The 24576-nt window shown below is 32.6% G+C and overlaps 1 protein-coding gene across 3 annotated transcripts in view; it reads right to left on the bottom strand.

Moving 5' to 3' along the window:
- The window catches only part of LOC308653452 (uncharacterized protein), a 697023-nt gene that overhangs the window by 236936 nt on the left and 435511 nt on the right, over window positions 1-24576 (bottom strand). For 2 of the 3 annotated variants that reach the window (XR_014023041.1, XR_014023042.1), the window contains exon 2: window positions 17172-17220. Coding sequence is in view for 1 of the 3 variants with exons in the window: in XM_081302014.1 (XP_081158140.1) it covers window positions 17193-17220 (28 nt within the window). In the remaining 2 variants the exon portion in view is untranslated. Of the gene's footprint in view, window positions 1-624; window positions 720-17171; window positions 17221-24576 lie in introns of those variants that run through there. The other variant, XM_081302014.1, reaches the window with a different exon arrangement.

The following is a 24576-nucleotide window of genomic DNA, read 5'->3' as shown; positions in this document are numbered from 1 at the left end:
ATCCTATTTTCTAGTTGAGAAAAATGAGGCTAGGTACTTCCTTATCAATGGAGATATTTACCTAAGACCCCTATTGCATGTTTGAAACCAAGGATAATACTGAACCCCATATACACTATAGGTTTTCCTATTCATTCTTATCATAGATCTTTGAAAACTCAGCATATGGTGTTTCTTTCCTTACTAAACTTGAGAACTTTTAACTATTCACTTAAAGAAATTCAGCTTACTGTTTCTATTTTACATGCTTGAATTGTTAGCATCATTACTCTTGCTTTTTGGGGCCAATAGAATAAGACCTACCTGAACACAAGGGCTGTGACAGTGTAAAAGTCAATCTGATTATCAAGGTGTCTACTAAGTAACTAACAGGTGGGTAGCATATGCAGCTTGGATACCTTGTACAGAGATAACTCCTCCCAATGGGGTAGAGCAAGACAGCAAGAGATTTAATCACACTACTCAGAATGGCACACAATTTAAAACTTAAAAATTATTTATTTCTAAAATTTTCCACTCAGAAAAATATTTAAACTTTTTCCTAGAGAATGCAACTGTTCATTCAAACATACTCAATGTGATTCTAAAACAGAGATTAAGTTTTAAACAATAATAACCTAAAATGGTTGGTATTAAAGCCAGAGTAAGAAAAAACTAATGGAAGCAATGTAACATGTGAGGAATCTTGGTGCAGTAAATTGATCACGTAATCATGATAGCTGAGAAGAGATGAAGGATAGAAAAACAATCTTAATTGTATAGCATAATTGTTTCATGTTTTGAGAAAACATATAACTAAGCAAACTGAAAACACAAAGATGCTGACAGAATTTGAATGACCCAGGAGCTCAAGATCTTATAATATAATGGAATTGTTTGCTTTAAAATGCAACTTGAAATGTAAAATTTCAAACTACCTAAACAGGTAATTCATTTATCATCTTGAATACTAAAACCTGCCTTGAGTCTTGGGCCTCTGAATTAAAACCTCATTTAACTGAAGATACCATCCTGGCCAATACAGTATGACTTCTAATGATGACTTCAGGAAATGCACTTCAACAAGGATATATTCTTCTAAGCATTGGCCATAGTGAAATACCTGAGAAATTAGTACTTTAGTCTCACAAATAAATAAAAATGAAGAACATCTTAGAAAAGAACTTTCAACAACTATCTTATTTTTGTGCCACAGATTTTGCTGGATTTCTCCAAAATTGTAGCTTATTCTCCTCTAATGCATACAATCTATTCAACTGTCACTTACCTATCCTATTTTGGGTTCTGTTACTTTTTAGCTAAGGCCCATAAAATACTCATAGTAAATTTTTTTCCTAGTCAAAAGTAGAATTAATTTTATTAAAATATTCTTTATAATTCTGTGTTACAAAATTTAGAAGAAAGACTAATATTGTCATTTTACCATCACTGTTAAATTCTAGGAGCAGTATTTATTTACACTCATTATAAATTGATTCTGGAAATGGAATCTGCTATATACTTAATATCAGTGTAAATACTGAAAGAAAACTCAATTTCCCAGGTCTTTCCCTGTGACACTGAAAGTCAAAATTTCTGAGAAAGTCATATTCCTCACTGTCATTACTAAACAAAATCAGAAAATAACAATAAATTATTAGTAGAACATTCTTGGAAATATTTAGATAAAAAAAACTAACAATTATACAACATAAGCACATTGAAGCCCTTCTTTTTCCTTTGAAATGATGTAAATTAAAAATCATATCCCCATCTAAGCAAAATTTGCCTTAATACAATATAATTTTCAGATTCCTAAAAATGCATGTATAAACATTGTTTGCACTTCATACTGAACAAAAAATAAACTAGCAAAATTTATGACAGCCATCAAAAACATGTCAATTATATTTGGGAGGTATGTTGTATACTTGGAAAACTAAGCACTCCTTATCTTTATGTGGGCTTGCCTTTAACACAATACTAACCATGAGCATCTTAGTAGTTACAAAGAGATACTGCTTCATAGTATTTATCAACATAATTTATAAAAAGTCATTTGACAAGCTGAATTTATTCATCCTCAATGCATATCAACAGGTATCAATAGAAAAATGTATATTTATTTTATTAAAGTTAATATCTATCTAAGACACCTTTTGTTTCATTTTCAAACAGAATAAAAACAGTAATTATATAATTCGAATTTGAAATTGTTCAGTTAATCACTCAGACAAAAATTCCTATATTTCCTAGGCAATTACTCCTGAATTAGGCTTTAAATGAAATCACACCAAAAGACTGAAAAAATTATTGGGAAGTAACCATCTTGTGGCTATGACAAGAAACAAAAAGGTTTTCAAAAGATAAAATTTTATGCATAAAATGAGAGAGATAATAATTTATCTTTTATGGATGAAAGAAACATAAATGTGTAGAACCATTTAAAAAGAAAGTGAAGAAAAAGATTTTGTTGTTATGGCTTATTATTGCTATCTATTTAGGCTGAAAACTTCCCAACATTTAAAATCTGATCTTCTTACCTCCAGATTGTTTAAAAATTATGGAAATCTTAAGGTAAATGCTAGTTAAAGTAACTCTGTCCTATGGAACTCTCTGGGATGAGAAGAATATTCTATACTTCTTCATCCCTCAATGAGATAGTCAAAAGCTTCAAGGGGCTATTGAATATTTAAAATGCAGAGAGTACAACTAAGAAACTAAATTTTAAGTTTTATTTAATTTGAGTCTATTTAAATTTGATATTCACATATGGCTAGTATTGTAGATATGGGTTATAAAGCTTTCTGTTTCTGTTCCTTGGTTCCATCTAGGTCTCTGATATTTTCAAGGGAGTATAGTCAGAAAGAGTGGAAATTTAAGTGGCCCAAGGACAGCATTTTTCTAACTTAAATACATGATGAAATTGATTCTCACATTGAATTCCAGATAACCCTGAAGTGGATTAATATGATCTTACAGAAATCAATTATAGACCCAGGACAGACCAAAATCAGGTGGAACCTTTGCATATTTGAGTGCTCTCAAAACAGTATTCCCCTCAACAGGATCCCCCAAGACTAGTGAGACTGTTCATATTTCCTAAGGCCTGTTTCTCTTGTGCAATTTCATGGTGGACAAATGGAATTGTCTTTCCTCTCCTCCTACATAGCTGAGATTTCTACCCAACTGTTAGTGATGTTCTTGGGCATCTGTGCTAGGATGTCACTGTCTCCAGTGAGACTTGTTACCACTTCTACTTTTCTTCCCCATGGTTGTAAACAAATCAGTTCTCACCTTGGCTATCTTTTTTCATGTTTTGCTTTTTAAAATATTCTCTCCTTGCCATTATAACCTACTCTCTTGGTATCAATTGTTAACTCCACCCTAATCTCAACTCCAACTTTTTCCATAGTTCTGGGCTAGGATTTCTAACAGCTACACCTTTCACTCTGAATGCCTCATCAACAGTTCCAATTTGAAGCCTTTCATTAAAACTTCACTCACTCCAACAACTACAGCAACAATAGCAACACCACCACAAAACCCTTTAATAGTTGCTTCCTATTTCATAAATGACTCTAGTCACCCATAATCAAAATGCAAAGTATCTTTGACTCACTCCTTTCCATTAAAGTGCCTAAATTAAAAACTCATATTCAGGAAATGGTAGAGATACATTTCATCCCTGATGCTACCATTTACTGCATAATGTAGGTATATTGCTAAAATAGTCCAGACTTTAATTCTTCAAAACACACACACATACACACACACACACACAATGAATTACATTGATACAGATAGTTCTAAGTACTTAATGGTAATTAACACATTTCATCATTACAACAATTCTATGAAATAGATACTACCATTATTTTTTTCTATAGATGAGAAAATGGAAAAACAGAGTTTAATAAATTGCCAAAAGTCAAACTAATAAGTAGCTGACATTCAAACCCAGACAGTCTGGCTCCAAGACTGTAACCACCATATGCACTATCTTCCTAATAAAAAACTTGACCTCATAATTTGTTGTGAAGATAAAAATAATGTCTATAAAATACTTGTCAATATTTGCTGCTATTATTATCATAAATTTCTATATTACAAAAGTCAGAAGTAACTTTCAAACATAAATTCCTATAGCACTTACTCTTACATCACATGAATTATACACTGCTTTTTATTATAGTAGTTGTCAAATCTTGTCTTACTACACTATGTGGGTAATAAACTGTTTGAAGCTACGGGTGGGGTATAAAACTACTCTATGTTCAATAAATATTAGTAGAATTAATATATGTCAAGGACTTTTAAAATTTATTATTGGTACTCATATCCATTTCACAATCTCTTAGAGTCTGGTCTTTTGTTACATTATAGTTTTTGGATGTGTGCTCACTGTGACAATTCATGCTTCAGTTTTTGATATCTTTGCTTGAACCCATGCTCCCTATAACACACTATTTTCAAGTTCTCATTTACATGTTTGTGAGCCTGGCCTACTCCTATCGCCTTCTACATTCTACCTCTGACCTTGGTCTCAGCTTCCCAGTACAATTTTTCTGTCCATACTTGTTCTAGAATGTGCTGGAGGCCTCAAGGATTACATGCACATGCCATGCTTAAAGATTATCTGCACAGGCACCTAGATTGTATGTTAGGAACTTGTGTGGAGTTCCTGGGAAAACATCACTATGTTGGAATGTTATTTCCATAGTTTCCAAGGAGGTAGATTTTTTTTATTATTTTTTAAATCAACAGGGAGGAACTGAGCTCTTCTTTAAGAAAGACTGCTTTTTATGTTTTTAAATGATACTCCCAATTCTCAAAAGCAATTATGAAATGAAAAGTTATTTTCAATATTTACATTAAAATGCTGCTTAACAAACAATGTGTATAATATGGATCAATTGATGCATGCAAAAAATGTGTACATGTGCAGAAGAATATATGCTCTGTATCAAAATATGTATAGTTTATATTCAAAACAGAGATTATGAATAATTTACTTCTTATTTATCTGTCTTCTTCATGTTTTATAATAAACATTTATTATTTGTACAACAAAGACATTATTTAAAAATCTGTTGAGTGACAACATTTTCATTAATGCTTTTTTATTGTCTCCAGTGCCGCATTATTAGCAACATCTGGCAGCATTTTGTATCAGTAATCTGAAAAACTAAGTTTCTCTTGCATGTTTTATTTCTTAACATTTTACCTAAAGTTTATTTCTCAATCTAATCTTTTATTATTTCATTTTGGCATCAGTTATGCAGATCATTGGTGATTAAAATGGATGCTTTTAAAGTATTCTAAATTTCAAGGACAGTATTTGTTCAATTTTTAGTCAATTCTACATCTTTCTTAGGCAACTAGGTTTTGCTAGAGCCGTTAGCTAAAACAAGTTTTACTGTACACGCGCAGGGCAGGCTTTTTACATGGTCTATCCAAAAGACAGAATGCTCTTAAAAACAAGCTAAGTCATTTTGTTTTTACGGTCTTTTTAAAGAACAAAGTTGCCATTTCCTTTGGAGGAAAAATAAACTTTCAGGTGGCATGTAGCAATTAACAAAACAAATGACATGGTGTCTATGTACCAATAATGCAAAAAAAAAAAATCTAACCCCATAAAGAATTATGAAAACAAACTATAATAAACTTTTATACAATAAATGTTCTCTTTAAACCATTGCTTATTAGCATGTTAGTACAGCAACACAGTTACACATGTACCCATATAAAATCAAACCGGTTTGTTTTCTATAGTGAAGTCATGTTGATGGGTGGAGTTTCAGCCCAGAGCACTGACCAAACATGAATAATTTTAGAAGGAGCTATTGATGGTGAAAATCTTCCTGGGTTTTCATGAAGACAACCTTGGTGGACAGAAACAAAAGAGACTGTACCAAAGTTTAGATGATCTGGAACATGAAGGCAGGCAATGAAAGCACTGCTTGAACATATTTATGTCAGGAAAAATGTGTATGAAGAAAAAAAATTTTAATGGGATATTCAAAATTGTGTGGGTGGGGGAAATAACTCAGTAGTAGAGCACTTGCCCAGCATGGATGTAGCCCTGCGTTCAGTCCACAAAACCACACTCACTCACAAATTATGTTAACATGGTTATGTCTCTCTGTGGTGTTATTGTAAGAGGTTTGCAGTTCACCTCTTGCTACCAGCTTCACCACTGGCACTCTTTGATCTAGGAATTAAGACTAGTGCTATCTAATCTGTAGAAATTAGGGGGATCTGCAGCCTAGAACTGCTGAACTGAGGCTTCTGAAAGAAGTCTGACATTAAATAGCTTTAAACACATCCAAGAATTTCTATCTTACAATAAAGTGTGGATTAATGTATTCTATGCCATAATTTTTTAAATAAGCTCATACACTAAATATCTAATATGAAGAAAGCACAAAGGTGTCAATACTTGGTTTATAACTATTCCATAATATGCAGCAGAGTGGCTTAGAGTTAGAAGACCCAGTGTTCAACTCTGTGTCACTTTTTAACATCATAACTTTGCTGGTCACAATGTTTGCTTAAGTTGGAAATTTTTAACATTGAATTTTTGTCATTAGTATTTTGGAGGGGTTGATGAGAAGGTGAAATAGTCAAATATGAAAATGTTCATTAAACTGAAAATGTGTATATAGTAAATAGTTGGTGATATTATTGATCCTATTTCTCTGATAGTAGTTAAGGAAAGTGAAGAAGTGGTTATCTAGAATTTAGACTTGTGTCTAAACTACTTTAACACATTTATATTTGGATCACAAAGCTCATTTTTGTGATTGTATATTTATAGTGCAGCATTTAGTTGAATTTCTTATTATTTACATCAAATTTCTGTCTCTACATCTTGAAAATTCAAACAACAATGCCACCAGAAAAAGCAACAATCACCACCCATTACTGAGAACTTACTATGTGTCTGAGATGATGATTGATGCTCTAAGTTCTCCAGTATTTCCACAATGACCAGCTAAGACATTGCTATGGATTATGTTCCCCTCTTCTAAATTAATATATTTAATTCTGCCCCCCCACACAAGTGGTGTTATTAGGAGGTGGGGGTCTTTGGCAGGCAGTTAGGTCATAAGTGTGGTACCTCATGAATGAGATTTGGACCTTTCTACCATGTTTGGGAGGGCACAGCAAGAAAACACCATCTATGATCCAGGAAGCTAGCCCTGACCAGACACTAAATCTGCTAACTCCTTGATCTTGCACTTTGCTGCTTCCAACAATGTGAGCAATAAATTTCTCTTGTTTATAAGCTACCCGGTTTATGTCATTTTTATATAGAAGCCCAAACAGACTAAGATAGATGTTGAGTGCTAGTGTTAATTAACTTTGCTGGAAGCACACATAGAGTTGCTCATTTGCCTCACTTTCCACATTATTTTTCTGACTCTATCAATTCTTATCTTTTCTATTTTTGTGTAATTAATTATATGGTTACTAAGAACCACCTGTATGTTGCATGATTCCTAGGATCTTGTTAACTTTTTTTTTTTTTTTTTTTGGTATGAAGGATTGAATCAACAGGTGCTTAACCACTGAGCACACCCCCAGCACTTTTTTTGAGAAAGGGTTTCACTGAGTTGCAGAGGCTGGTTTTGAACATTCCATTCCCCTGCCTCAGTCTCTTGAACCACTGGGATTACATGGATAGGCCACCATTCCTGGCTTGTTAGCTTTTTTTTTTAGAATTTTTTTTATTGTGATACAAACACATACAAAACATATTATAACATTTCTCATTTTGGGCTATTGTCAGATACTCATATAACTGGAATCCTAAAGTATCTGTCCCAGTGTTTCTGGTAAACTTTACTTAGACTCATATCCTTGAGGCTCATCCTTGCTATAGCATGTATTAGAATTTCATTCGAATTTCATTCCTTCCTGAAGGCTGAAGAAATACCCCAGTATTGTGAATATACCACATTTTTTTTCCCAAAGAACATTTGGGTTACTTCCACATTTTGGCCATTGTGAATAATGCTGCTATGAGCACAGGTATATAAGTATCCTATTTAAATTATCCTATTAAATTATTACATATCCTGAATGCTAGCCTTTTGTTGTTATAACAGGATATTGGAATTGCATCTCTTAGGAATAGGATTCAATAATTTCTTCCTTGACCCCTTTAATAACACCAGCTTGAATTCCATCATCTAATAAAATTTAAAAATGTTATTTCTTAATGTATTATGCTGCTCACACTACAAAGATTTCACTGGCTTATAGTCAGTCTTCTCTCTACCATACTTGCAATTTAGAAGCTGAGATAGTGTCTGAACTACATGGTTATAAAAATTACTTTCATTACAAAACACACTATGACTTATCTTTAATATACATTGAAAGTTTGAAAAGATTTCAAATTTCAGAGAAAAGAGGAATTTTCAGAAAGAGAATCAATATGCTATGTCTGAATTGATAGCATGCATAAATAGCCACCAGCATCAATTTCAGCTAATAACAGTAATTCTGATTCTAATGTGTAATGCAAATTTTAGATTTTTTTAATAAGGGCAAAATTGTTTAATGAACAATTTGAAAAAGATGACCTATCACCTCTGATACTCAGTATATGTTTCAACAAACAAGAAAAATTCTAACCACAATTCACAAAAAAAGGAACCACAACCACAATTATCAAAATCAGAAAGTTAATACTGATGTTAACTCATATGTTAACCTTAATAGGTTGCCTGGTTCTCTGCAATTCACAAATAATAGAGATCAAACATTACTACAATTCAGGCAAAGCTTAGATTCCGAGAATCAGAATTAGGAACCATCTACTAACATAAGCCAAGTGACTAATTTCTTTCAGAAGCAGCATCTAAGTGAACTCTTTTATCCAACCATAGTTCTAAACACTTCTGTATTTTGCAGAAAAATTTTGTGAATATGAATAATATTTCACACATTTTTACGATTTAGCATGCCACTAAGGAATGTAACAGAACTCATAAATCATGTAAAAATATTTACAGGAGAAGAATGACATGACAGAATTCAAATATATAAAATATAATTTGTTCTAATAATTTAGAAAGCAGTGGGTATTTTCATGGCCTATTTTCTCTGCAACAGGCTTAAAACACTATTAAATTTATCTGGAGTCCTTGCCCTTTTATGTCCTCATAGTTTACATGTGCTGTTGCATGATGTGAAATTGATGCTGAATTTGATGTATTTCCCTTCTATTCCAGGCCTGGTTCCAGGTAATACAAAAAGGCAAAAGTAAATAACCCCAGCATTTCTTTAATATCATATTTTTTTCTCTTCCCCACACTCAACTGAATTTTATTAGAGAATAATTCACAAATTTCTTATTTATTTTATCCTTCATGAAAACTTCAAGGTAACACATTTCATGGATTCATATATTATATTGCTTTTATGGAAATGTCAAAATTCTCTCTTCATTGAAGTCAAGTTTCTAGAGTGTGAGTATTTTAGATTTGTGCCCTGAAATTTACTCTGTGACACTTATTTGCTGGACTCTAAGTGCTACATATTCTACTAAATAATTTACACATTCAGTTTTAACTATTTAAAATTGTGGATGCTTGTTTTTAATCTAATGAGAGCAAATTCATAAGGTCATCCTGAGATATTCAGCTCAAATACTCCTCCTCAGAGAACCACAAAAAGCTGCTATGACTGATACTTTACAGTAACAAAACTGAAGCTCTGAGCTGTTTAACGTCCTGCCCAAAGTTACTCACATAGTAAGCAAAAACCAAACAAGTAAATAAAGGCTATTTTACGCTAAAAGCCACTGAATGGGCTACTTTATTCCATTTTAACAAGATAATGTACAGAGAAGTGTACTCCATGGGCATTTGCTTCCTCTCTGGATTCCTTTCCTTTGACAACATACTGAAGGGTTATAGTTACTCAAAGTATGGCCTGATCATAAACCGCATCATAGCATCACCTAAGAACTCTTAAACACACAGACTCTCAGGCTCTATTCCAGGCATACTGAATCTGAATCTGCATTTTTAACAAGATTCCCATGTTACTGTGTTTTATATACTCTTTGATAAAAAAAAGATTCATTTTAAATTTTGGAGATTTAATGAGCATATGAAAAACAACCTACATTCAAATATGTAAAAAGAAGATAACTGTATAGGTTATAAAAGTGTCATGGTTCAAGGAATCTCACTGTGTTCTGTGAGATAATATCTTATTTGTAATTTTAGTTCTTTTCAAAATGAATCATAGGTGCATGAATCCCTCTGGGTTGTCTCCACACATATCCCTTTAACTCATGCAGTAAAATAGATGTCTATTATGATTCCATCTCCATGAGATTGTGATACAGATAGGCACAAACTGCAGCTTTCCCTTTACTTATAGAACCTTAAGACCTTAGACAACAGTCCCTAACATAGTGACATGAATTATTTCTTGCCACTAGATGGCAGTAATGGCAATTTAATAATAAAAAGCAAGTGCTAGCTTGCCACAGGCCCCTCAAACAATGACTCTTTGAGGGTGAGGGTTTCAGGAACTGCTGGTTTTAATACAGGGAGCAATGACCTAGTGACAAATTAGAGAACAGTTTTCTCTATTGAAATCTATGTTTAAATTTTGTTTTGCATGGTTTTGAAGATTAAAAACAGTCTTGTTTTCCTATTTCTTCCTTGTGGCTTTAAGAATCAGTTCTTATGAAAAATTTTTACTGGCAAATTTGGAAATAGGTATTTATTAAAATAAGGTACTTTGTTAGCATAACTATCTAAATCATTTCATTACTGCAAGTTTTAAGGAGGTCTTTATATTCTTTCTCTATAAAAGACCACTCATTTATAATTTCTAAATGAAGATTGTCAAGATTTTCATGAAAAAAAAATTACATTTCAGGTTGATAAATTCATATTTTAAGTTTTTTTCCTAATAAATATTTAAGAACACAATATTCAAATACCCTATGAAATTATAATAAAATGCTAAAAATCTTTTAGCACATATAAATGAAGTTCTATTGACATTCTATTAAGTGTTTAAATACTACTTTTTGCTTATAGAATGTTTTCATATAAATATTTAACAATTATCTTAAGGAAAGGAAGAGGAAGAAGTTTATAAATCAAAATATAAGTTCCTTTGGGTATATAATTATGCAATCTTATTGTTTTAACATTCTAAGTTATTAGAAATATATTTTAACATTGATCAGAAATGACCTACAATGACCTATGTTAAAAACTTAAAGCTAGACCAGTGCTTCTCAATCTAACTGTGGCAATTTGTCATAAACTACTAATTTTAAATTTATAATACAAATCTAGGGAATATAAGTTTAAAAAACTTCAAATCATCCCTATTGCTTGAATCAACAGACACAGAATAATTGAGTCAAATATTAATACAATTTTCTAAATGCTTGTCCTCAATTTTTGTATTTATGTTTTCTGCTTGGCATCAGGCAGTTCTCAGAAGGTCCTTGCCCCTGTGCCACATTCAAGTAGCACTACTGGACACTCTTTCCCAGCAGAACGGAACTGCATCTTGCTAGGGAGTGAGTTGAGTTCTACAGCAATCCACAGCTACCAAAAACCAGTAAGACCAGTCAGTTTATGCTGGGAAAGGTCCGACTTAAAGAGTTTCTTGACTAATTTAGCAATGATAAGAATATTTATTCCTTTTAAATTTCATTTCTTTGGTCATCCAATCATGGAGCTGTTTTGCACTTGGGTGCATGAGAGTATTTATATTTAAGCTAGGTTTACTGAAGCATGAGATGGGAGCCCACAGCAGATTTTTTTTTTCCCAGCTGGGACTGCTTCAAGTGCTTGCCACAGAGAGTCTTTCACCACTAGTTTACATCCTTCTCTCTGCATCTACCTCCCCAACCAATGGCCCCACTTTCTTCACTGGAGTTGTGCAGATGACCACAGTCAGAGCTAGAAGTTAAATAATGGTCATTTATACTATAAGAAAGAAAACCACAAAGTCAGCTCACACAGTCTAGCAGCTTCTAGACATCAGTTGAGCCACACATGCCCCAGGACAAATGGCCAAACAGCTCTTCCAATACACGCTTCAACACTAAGCCAGTGGCAAAGGGGCCTCAGTTTACAAGTTTGTGTATCAGATATTAATTCTGTCTGGACATTGAGACATTGATTTTCTATGAGACAGTTATTTAATTTCAAGATCATTCCATAAAAGATGTATGAATGAACATATATTGAATATGGACACATACGTATTGTTTGACATGTGTCAAGCTAAAGCTAACTTTCCCAACACGGATTTTTACATCTAAAATCCAAATGACTTCAGCATGAGCTTTTATCAGTTGATTTTATGTAATTTACCTGAGAACAGCTTTAATTTCAGCATTAGATTATTTCACATTTGACCCCAAATTCATTTATCATTAAACTGGAAATGTTTACTAAAACACAAATCTGCATGAAACCATTTTATAGCGAAGAACATTACTAATAAATTTTATGATTTTAAATGTATTTTTCTATAGCTTTCTTCTAATTTAATACATAAAATGGGATATATGTTGAAATTACAGTTTGCTTATGCATCAGATAGGCGAATATGCCAAAATTTCTAAAAGTATATAAATTTAAATACCAGAAATAAAATAGAAAACTGGAATGCTTTATCTGTATTAATATTTCTCCATTTGACTTAATCATTTATTTTTGTTATAAAGAAGTATACTTAAAAATATCAATTAGTATTTGAAACTCAAGCTAAATTAGCACTATTCATCACACTACCAAACAAAAAAAAAAGAAAAAAGAAAAACATCACCCCATAATAAAAACCAAACAATAACAATAACCAAAACAAGGGGGGATAGTAGGGGATAGGAAAGGTAGCAGAATACAACAATTACTAATAGGGCATTATGTAAAATTGTGGATGTGTAACCGACGTGATTCTGTAATCTGCATTTGGGGTAAAATTGGGGGTTCATAACCCACTTCAATCTAATGTATGAAATATGATATGTCAAGAGCTTTGTAATGTTGTGAACAACCAATAAAAAAAAAAACAATAACCAAAACACTACCTAATTCTGTACCATATGAACCTTTTATAAAGAAAGCAGTCCTATGGAAACCAAAGAAGCAAGTAATTACTTGAGTTCATAAAAAACTATTTTCCAACTTTCTTTATACTTCCAAACTAACATTTAATGACTGTATGACTGATTACAAAAGTTTTCAGTAATATAATTATTTTTAGGTGCATATGTGCAGTCAGCAACATTTTTTTGCAAAATCTTTATATTTTTCAAAATAATCATACATATTTATATTGTTTTAAAGTTTAATGTGCTTCTGTTCATGTGGTAATCCATGGATTTCAAAGAGTTCAAGAACTATTATGAAGGGATATATATATATATATATATATATATATATATATATATATATACACACACACACACACACACACACACTTATGTGTGTGTGTGTGTCCCCAATTAGGGTTGAGCACTAAAAGAACACATAATAAATATTATACTAAACAGAACACATTCCATTCTAAAGGATAGCCAATGCTAGAAAAGCAAACTTATAATGAAAATATACATTTGAGGACAAAAATAATCAGAGGGAGAAAACTTGATTAGGAATTAAGTTTTTCAAATAGAAGTAATACAAACAGGTTTACTAAACTATTATTTTTTAAATTTGGGTTTTAATTATAAGATATGCAATAATTTTAAAATGAATAAAACATTAGATGTCATGCATATTCTTAAACAATTCTATGTGACGCAGTATTCTCTAAAATTTTGTACTTTATGTTTAACAAGGAAAGTATAGTTGTAAAACATTTGAGGGGACCATCCTTTTGCTTAAGGGTATCACTTATGACTTTGTATTAAGACAATGATGACAATAATGACAAAGGAAAAGAGGTTAATAGTCATGATTTATGAAGAACTTACTGTATTCCAACATTGTTTAAAAGATTCTATGCATATTATTATAATCTGCTGTGAGGATTAAATAAACCATGAACCAAATGTTATGATATTTATATCATTGTGTCTAAGAGCACACAAGTCCACTTTCTGAAGACTTCAAGAAGTGTTCAACTATTTTCCCACCTTTCTCTTAGCCTGTTTCTTCATACAGCAGAGTAAACTCTTAAAAATGTTTATCAATTCACAGCTTGACCAAAAGCCTGCAATGGCTTCCCATTTTACTTTAAAAGAAGAAGTCAATATTCTCGATATGCTGACCAAGAGCTAACATGGCCTTACCCCAACGTATTGGTCTCTTTGGTATTGTTCAGATTTGCCACATTGCTCTCTCCTTGAAAACTTGATCCTGATCCTTTCCTCCACCTGGGGTGTTCTTTCCCAGATTGTACACCAGAGAGTCCTTTCCCTTGTTTTAGATCTCTTCTTAGACACTACCAACTCAAAAAACCCTTCCCTACTCCAAAATAAAGGAAACTTTCCCCCAGACTCTTATTCAACTTTTTATTCACAAAATATTTGACACTATCAAAAATAGTATGATGTTTTTAATTTTGTTTCATGTTTTTTTTAAATATCTAGTCCTCCCTTGCACCTGCCCCCAGATCGACCACTAGAATGTTGCTGGTACTTGTGTTTGCTACTATATATAATCTGAACCCATAGAAATGTACTTGGTGTTTACTAAGTGTTCAATAAATATTGATAGTTGAATTGGATTATTCTGATCAACTTTCCAACTTTCTCTTCATGCTTCAGTTGAGCTAAATCTGCTTGATCCATATTGTTTACATGGAATCTAGGCTCAATGATAACCACATAACAGACACATACACACACACACACACACACACACACACAATACACACACAGTCTTTTATAAACTTACTTTGAAAAGCATCTCAAAAGAACAATTGAGCTTTGTTGAACTATTGTGTTACAATTTAAATTTCATAAAAGAAAAATCTTTTACCTATGAAAAATTAAAGAAGTAGAAAGTCTATCCACATGGTAGGTACATCAGTATAATATAAGAAATATATAATTATATAGTATATCATATCAATATTAGAATATAATGTATATGTGTATAATGAATAAATAAATCAGATATTTGAAGTACATTAAGAACTATTTTATATAATACAGTTTTTTGAAGACCTATATCATTCTAAAGAAAACTGTTGATAATGTTTTCATTAAGCAATATTATTTATTCTCAAATATGATTTTACTATGTCTAGTTTCTTTAAAAATTTATTCATTTGCATAAGTCCAGGTTTTTTTTTTTTAAGTCCAGGTTTTTATTTTGCTCTCGTTATCTCTAATCTTAATCAATGGACAACCCCAAATACTTTCATAAACATTGGTGGAAGGTTACAAAATCTATACCCTAACCTCTTCCATCCTATTGATACACATGATTTTATAATATGTTTTTCCCCATTAAATGTGCTTTCTGAATAATGCAACCATTGTGCTACAGCAAAACAGCATGTATTCTGCAGTAGGCATTAAAGATAATTTTAGATATGGATAACACAAAATCACAAACAGACCAGTGAAAGAATATTGTCTGCTGAATTACAATTCACATCATAAATCTTTATTTCCTGCTTTAGCACATGTATCAGAATCATTTTCAAGTGGCTATCAGATGTGGAACTAAAAAATCACTAAGACTTACTGTTTAGAGCAATATTGGTACCTCTACTTTAGGCTGCAGACGGACAATGAATACACCGATAATGATTATTAATCATGCTCTTTCATTAAAAGTCAGCATGCTATAATAAGAAATATAATGTATATGAACCTGAAAGAATATCTATGATAAAGAACCTCAAGAGCTACGTGTTTGGTAGTTTGTCTATGAAAACAAAGCACATAAGCAAAAACATGCCTTCTTTGACAAAAGAGATGTCCAAATGTATATCTGTGTTTTCTGAAGTTGAAGGCTTTCATGAGTGAAATGGAGGGGCACATGGCACACTCTGACACTGGCCACCTCAGGGAGGGGAGGAGTGAAGGAGGAAATGATGAACAACTTTCTCCTTGTATGTGTCTGATTTGAGTTTCACAGAGTATTACTTTAACCATAATTCCATGTAATTATATGTATTTAAATGTCTATATGTACTTACATAATTTATTTATATATGCTTATATAATTTACTTAAATGAATTCTAATTATATTTCACATAATATACAATTAGATGTCTATAAAGTATTTAATGATATATTATTATACACCCATATAATTTTTGTACACATACACACACTTGAATTCACCAGTTGTTTTCAATTTAATGTAGCTTTTCTCTTTAATTTTTCAGGCTATATCAAGTGTACTATTTAATCATCTGTCTTTGGGTAAGAAGTGTTATCAACAATAAGTACATTTTAATTTCAGCAAAGAACATAAATCTGTTTCATTAAAGTAGTACTTTATGAAAATACTGCTTAATAATTTAGCCAAAGCACCCATTTTAGATTATTGTAGTAAGTAATAAGAAAATTACAATATTTCTACTTTGCATCTGATGAATGCAATTTCAGGAGAAAATATATAGCTAATTAAAAATCTTACTATAACTAAAAAACATATTAGGAGTCCTGGTTTGGAAAGAATAATGGATGGTAATATATAAAGATTAGATGTGAGTGTATTGCATCTAACAGAGGTCATCTAACTTCAATAGAGAAACAAAGAACTATTACCACATCTATTTCATTTGGTTTAATAAGTAGATACCCTAACTGACAAAAGTTTAAATTCAGCAAAAGTGTTATCATTTTCAGCACAGTAGAAACAAGTATATGATTGTTATAATAACACTGAATTTGTAAACATTTGCACCAAAAGGGAAAAAAAAAAAACTCTGTAAGGGTAAAGAAAAGGGACACTGAATTAGAAGGGAAATACTTTTGTTGACTTTTCTCAAAACTGGGCCTGTACTGCAGCTTGCCAACTCCAAAAATTATTAACCAAAAAAAGTTGAGTTAAAAACATTTTGGCCTCACATGAAAATGTGATTTGAGAATAAGGCTTCTATTCACATTGTATTCCCTACATTAACTTACATAATTAGAAAGACCAAATAAATCATCAAGTGACATATGGAATGTTCTAGGGCAACATTAAAATATAATGCCTTTCAAATAAGTATGACTTACTCTTATTTCAGAGTTCTCCCATTACAATGCCGTTTTAATGATCAATAACCTGAAAGAAAAGGAAATAAGATATGATCATTCTTAAAAATTTCCATGAACTAACACACTCTCAAGTCATTCACATTGCATTTATTCTAAAATTTAAAAAAAACATACTAAAACTAAAGCATCATTATTAAAAATGGAATGTATAAGGGACTTAAAAGTTTCATCTTAGCATCTATCCGTTGAAACCATTTTTTCTATGATAAAAGTAGCTACCCTTTTAGATTATTCAAAAACCATTGCACCATACGAGCAATATCAATAAAGTATTTTACCAGGAATAATTAATTCAAGTCATCACAGGACTGATTTTTAAGTTTGGAAATATATAATTCCTAAACAATGAAATTCAAGTCCAGCCACAGTTATGTGTATTAAAGTCAAATTATACTTTGCTAGTGTTATTGTTGTTTACAAAATGCAAAAAAAAATTTAGAGACAAAAGACTGGCATATGGGTGAACATAAAAAATACCATAAATTATTTTTAATGTCTATAAATTTATAAACATTTCTTAAGTCATAGGGATCATTAGTGAAATGTTACTTTAAAATACAATTTTATTTGAAATGTTAATATATCATTATAAAGTCTAATGTCTAAAGTTAAAATACTTAAGACACTATTTCAATTTCTTCAGAAATGTTTTAAAATAAATCATTTCATATCCTTTGCTTGCAATTCTTTCTTAACCAATCTTATTTGCACTCCTATCCATTCACAAATTATTTATCCATAAGCATAAATAAAAGAATTTGAAATAAGGTTAAGATTTTGGAGAACATATGCTTACTGATGGTATTTTACAAATCATATTCCAAAACTGTCAGAAGCTACAAATATTAAGAAAATGATTGATGGGCTATTCCAGTTTTTCAAACAGGAGAATATTAATATAAGCAGTAGAAAGAATGTTTTCAACTCTGTTGACCTAGTTCATTCATAGTTGGCAAAATATTTGGAAACTAAAACATGAAGGAGAGCTTGTCCTCTTTCCAGACCATGAATATGCAGAAAGAAGAAAGCAGAATTGGAAATTATAGCTCAATGCTTCAAGATTTTCATTTTAAGCTGACGTTGTCTATTTTCTAATTAAAAATTCTACATGTTTCATAAATAAACATATATGTAATATATATTTGTTAAAATTAACAATATGTATAATATACATATATGCATTTTTAAAAAAGAAATAATACTTGATTCATTTAAAAGTGAAATAAACTACTTATTGTTGAAAATAAGCTCATATAAGCTGTTAAAAATCAAATTTGAATGAATCTGCATTTATTAAATAAAGTAACGTAAGCTTCTAGCCAGTTTTATGGTTTCTGTATCCCTAATGGAACATAAGTGAAAATAAACAAAAGTCTTTAATTAATTGTTGGTGCCTATAATTTTCTGTAAATTTCCCCAGTTAGTAGAGTCTATAGTACATTAGTTTATCTTTAATTTCCACACTAGAAAAAGTTAGTTAAGATTTGAAGAAACCTAATCAGGATCCACTCTCTTAACTAATATTTCCTTTTCAATAGTTTTTACTATTATATATGCCAGGGGCAACTGTGGCAAACATTTAAAATTTCCAAATATTGCCCTTTGAAATAACACATGGGAGCCTGAACATGTATAAAAGATTGTTAGAAATAATTTCTCATTGATGAGACAAGTAATGATTGAGCAGAAATATTGGGCAACCAAGTCCCATTTGTGTGACTGAAGAATAAGAAACCCCAGTTTAAGGCTAAGAATCTTGCATCTTCAAGATAGCACACTCGATCTAGAGTCTCTTTGACTTGTTACCCAGCCCTCAGTGTGTAGGAGGGTCCTTTGCCTGTTACTGTTTGAAGGCTGATTGAATTTGCAGCAAAACTTTCCAAGGTGGCATCCCCAAAAGAGAACAATGACTACCTCTAGGTTATTGGAAAAGGCTGTTTGTTTTTGTACCTGAGTAGTAAAAATTTTTATATTTGCAAAAAAATCAGTCTGTAACTCATTGTTTGTTTTTACTTAAACCACCTGGTAGTGAGGTTGTATGAGAAGTGACATTTAACTCTTACTGGCTCATTGCCAATGGTCAAAATATGAACAATATTGTTAATTTACAATATCATCCTATTAAAGAGGTGAACTGAACTCTGGCTCAGGTTATTCAGTTTTGTCAGAGAAAGTAATGATCAGTGAGGATGATTTAGATTATGCTGCAAAACCAGTGGACTTAAAATAACAAAAGAGCACTTCTCCTTGACACTATATGTCTATTACAGGCTAGCATGGCCTCTCTGCTTATGGTAGCAAGTAAGATAAGCAGTATAACATGGCAACTCCATCTAAAATATGCAGAGCAATGAAAGAAAACCAACAATTAAATGCTCTGGCCCCCAGCATAACACTTAACTGGCCACTACTCAGTTTCTAGCTCCATCTAAATCACAGAGGGCTAGGAAATGAAGTGCATTTCTCTCATGTGCCCAGAACAGGAGAGAATCAGAAATACTTACTGTTTAAATTACTGTAGGAATTCAGTACCTATAATTTAAACTGAATGTTTCTGCTTTGACTGAACTATCCTAAAGTGAAAGTATATCCTAAAATTATACTTTTTTTCCCCAAGAGAAAAACAATTAAATTTGGTTTTGCTATTTAACTAAGGTTGAAATCTATATGACTGAAATTTATGCTAACTCAAACATCCTAGAATATGAGCAGGCCAATTTAAATATATAAATGATATTTTAAAAATCATTATTTTGCAATGGGAGATCCTTCTTAAAGAATGAAAATATATTTACAGATTTCAACACAAATGGCCAAATCTTTATGTGCATACTAATGACAATGAGACATTATGAGTTAAATGGAGATTTATGGATCCTGAATTAATATTATGATTTACTATATCTGTTATTCAAGTACAAAAAAATCTACATTTTATAGTACACACATTTAATTCTGAAGCAGCAAGTGCTTGGTTCCTGGGATTACATTTTGAGAAGGAATCTGGATGGTTGGCTCCAAGTAGCAAGGATTGTAAGCATGAATTGAATTGGAGGAAGATTAAGTAGGAGTTTTACCAGTATATGGCAAATTTTACTTAGTTGTCAAAATTATATTATTAATAAATGCATGAAGAGAATATTTGACTCAGTAGTCTCAAGAACATGGGATAAGATAACAATGCAGTGATACAGCCTCCCTGTGACACATGGAAATCTTGAAAAACTGATACAGAGTGGGGCCCATTTCAAATCATACCATTCTCTTTATAGATGGTTCTTAACTTGGTAGTTCCTATCCAGGCTCATGTATCCAACTTCTTCCTCAGTAGTTACAATTGGATAGACCAAAAAGGTCAATCTTTATTCATCCAAGGTCATATTCTTTATACTCATTCCCAAAATGCCTCTCCTGAAACCTTTTCCATCTTTATTAATGCAAATATTCCTTTAGCCACTCAGACCAAAAACCTAGGAACCATACTTGATTCCCCCTTTTCCCTGCTGTTTAATTAAGAATTCTTTTGGGGGCTGGGGATGTGGCTCAAGTGGTAGCGCTCAGTCGCCTGGCATGCGTGCGGCCCGGGTTCAATCCTCAGCACCACATACCAACAAAGATGTTGTGTCTGCCGAGAACTAAAAATAAATATTTAAAAAAAAATTCTCTCTCTCTCTCTCTCTCTCTCTCTCTCTCTCTCTCTCTCTCTCTCCCCCCTCCTCTTTCTTAAAAAAAAAAAAAGAATTCTTTTTTTTTTCAATCACTCAGCAAAGCTATACTTTCTTTAAAGATTCCTTCCAGACTCAGGCTGCTTCCTGTCACCTCCTTCATTACCAACCTTGTCTAAACCACAATATTCTCTCATATGGACAGCTGTAATACCTTCCTAAAGGTCTCTTCAGAGATGTGCAGGTAAATGTTTATAAAAACTTTATTTTAAAATAATAAATGTTTTGATGTTATAAAAAATAGAAAGAAAAAGGAAAAAGGAAGAAGGAAGAGAAGAATGATTAAGGAAAAGAAAGAAGGAGGTAAGAAAGAAAGAAGAAGGAAGAGGAGAAAAAAGGGAAAAATAAAAGATGGAAGGGAAAGAAGGAAGGAGAAAGAAAAGGAGGGATGGGTGAAGGGAGGGAGGAAGTAGGGAAGGCATATAGGCAGGCAGACAGACAAGCAAGAGGAATGGGAAAAGAAAGAACAGAAAGCTTACAACCACTGCAGAATCTCAGAACATAAGCACTCACACCATGGCTAACTGAATCCCAATGGCATGATCTGGAAAGAGAGGAGCACAGTGGTGGCTAGTGAGTTGAGAGGAGTGAGTCCCAACACCATAATGGTTCTTCCTTCTTTCACAGTTTATATAACCTTTTCATCATGACACAGCAGCCAGTGACATCTGTGTCTGAAGATGCACTCCTCGACCAAAAGCCTACCAGAGATGTTTACCAATTCACTCAGAATAAGATCTCAAGTCTTAACATGAACTTCACAGCCCACATGGTACCCAGGCCCCCACCATCTAACTCTTGGGTCTCATCACCTGTCACCCCCACATGGCTCACTGCACTGCAGCCCACCTGGCCTCTCCACTTGTCTTTGAGCATACCAAGCATGCTCCACCACAGAGCCTTTGCACCTCCGGTCCCCCCCCCCCTTGGAACACTCTTTCCCTAGGTATGTGCCCAGTACTCTCCCTTACTTCCTCCTGGGCTTTGAATAAATAGCACCTAATCAGGGAACCCTGTCCTGAACATCAGACATAAAATGGCACAATGACCTTCACTGTGCAATCCTTCAGCTTACTTTATGGTTCTTTATAGCACATTTTACCACCTGACATTTATACAGAGTTATTATTATCAATATTTATTAGTGTCTGTCTCCTTAAGGATACAACTATTGGTTCACAGCTATCTCCCAGTTCCTATAACATTTTTTGTCACATAATAAAGTAATAAAATCTTATTGACTAAAGAGACATACAGTACACAAGCAAATAAGCAAAGAAGGCGATTTTGGGCAATGAAAAGTTCCACAAAGCAAGGAAAGGAGGATGGTGAGTGATCTCATGGTGGGGGCACCATGGGCCTGTGGATGGCAGATAGCTCAGATCAGAATGACAGTGTAACTAGTATAGTCTGACATGAAAAATAAATTAATTGCAGGATAAAAGAGTACAGCAGCTTTTCAGATGATTTAAGGGTCTTAGAAAAAATTAAAACAAATTAGATTGTTAAGATGTGTTCTCAAAAACCATACACTGAATTCTGGAATGATAAAATAAACAAAAAAATTACATTTCATTTAAAAGAGAAGGCAAAGAGGCAGAAAGTTCACCCCTTCTAGTTCCCATTACAAGTTTTCAATTGGGAGGCATATTATAGAATTCAAGGAGAAACCCTTATACCTATACAAAACTTGACACTTCTAAAGTTTACATTTTTAAATGTATTTATCATAGTTATCTTGTTCATAACCTTTGAAAACAAGCAGGACTTATTAATCCCATCATGAAAAGAAAGAACAGAAGATGCACAGAAGATAATACCTTTGCAAACATGAAAAGGCTAGCAAGTTAGTGAACTAGGCTAGAAGCCATTGTCCTCACATACTCTGTGACATTGTGTCCATCCTGATATGATGCCTCCATGAAAATTGGGGAAAGGTTACTTGGAGCTCACCAATCTGCTCTATATGAACTCAGAACCCCCGGGATAATTAATTTATATTTAAATCCCACAGAATTAAAGATAGTCTTTGCATGCAGGGCAGGAAGGCCAAGAGTAGCAATAACTTTCAAAGATTCCTTACTGATTCCACATTAAGTCTAGTTGGCAGTTTTAAGACCTGCTGCCCATCCCAGACCATTTGCCCAAGTCTCTGAAAAGGAACAAAAGCAAAGGGAGGGGAAGGCATAATTTGTCCCTGCTGCAATATCTTACTACCTTCTTGTTTCTCACATTTGTTTCCGTCACAATTTAGCCATCTTTTAAAAAGTTTCCTGCAAACCTCCAATCAGTTGTGATTTCTTTCTTTAAAGTCTTTCTTATGAAAGATTCCTATCTTGCTTAGTATTATAATTAGTTGAGGGAATGTTAAATATCGCATTTCCCCAAAAGAAATATCAATTATTTGAGAAAAAAGAAGACAGTTCTTTCAGTATCTTCTTCAATTATGTAATCTGTTTGCAGAGAATCTACCACATAGTGGAGAATCAGTAAATATTTGTGGAATTTAATGCAATTGGTTCAAAGAAAAAAAATATAACCTACAGACTGGTGTTTCCAACACATTATTTAAGGGAGAAGGAAAAGATATGGAAGATGCATGAAATTGATACAGGAAATTAATTGAGAGAATGGAGAAAATAGAAATAAATGGAAGAAGTCAGTTGTGTCAGTAGCAGCTGGCACAATGCAGTCCACATTAGCTACAGAGTAAATGTCTGAGGAATGAATAAATGAATGAATGCACAAAGAGAATATAAGATGATAAAGAACTTTTGAAATACAACCTTAAAAGTAAGTCTATCATTTTAAGCCAAATAGGCAGATTCCGATAGAAACTGGGTTTTTGGTATAAAATATGCTATTCAAGGGATGAGAGGAAATATAGCCTTCATTACCTCCCATATTCTTTTGTTGTAATACATATTCCTAATTACATTAATTTGAAGCACAGAACAATTCTGTGAGTGGGCAGAAAGAAGAAACATGTTCCCACTCACTTACAGATAAGAGCAGGATCTGAAAGCTTAAGTCTCTAGGTTAAGATATGAATCAGGGGCAATGTCAAAACTTGAACCAAGATCCTCCAACTCCTTGACATTCTAACTCTGACCCACAGGCTAGCAGCACTGTCTCCTTTTAGGGTTTTGATAGAAATACCCAATCGCAGTCTCCTCCCCAGACTTGAATCAGAATTTGAATATTAATAATACCCTTGGATGCCTCCAATCTGAAGGAATATTAAAGTTAACTGCTTTTGCTGACATAAAACTGGCTATAAATTGACTGCTTTCAAATATATACATATCACACTCCCACACATATACAAAAAAGAACCATCATATGGAAATGTTATCTTTATTTAGTAATATTGAGTATTATTATAACATTCTTATATTCTATAAATATAACTCAATATTACACAAATAATATAATATCCAATTTTATTACATGACATTATATTTTATATAAAATGTATAATAATAAATACGCATTAGAAAGGAACATAGTTTAGGTCCATGAATATAACCTTTGAATAAAAAAATATATAAAGGAATAAACCTTCTTTTAATTAAAGCAAAATTGAGCAGTCTGGTAGGAGTTGAAGACAATGTATTCAATCATTTCTTTGAGAAATA

Source organism: Spermophilus citellus, assembly GCF_964194105.1.
Source record: "Spermophilus citellus genome assembly, chromosome: 7".
Classification (NCBI taxonomy): domain Eukaryota; kingdom Metazoa; phylum Chordata; class Mammalia; order Rodentia; family Sciuridae; genus Spermophilus; species Spermophilus citellus.
Note: the sequence above shows the minus strand (reverse complement) of the source record. Positions and strands in the feature narration are given on the sequence as shown.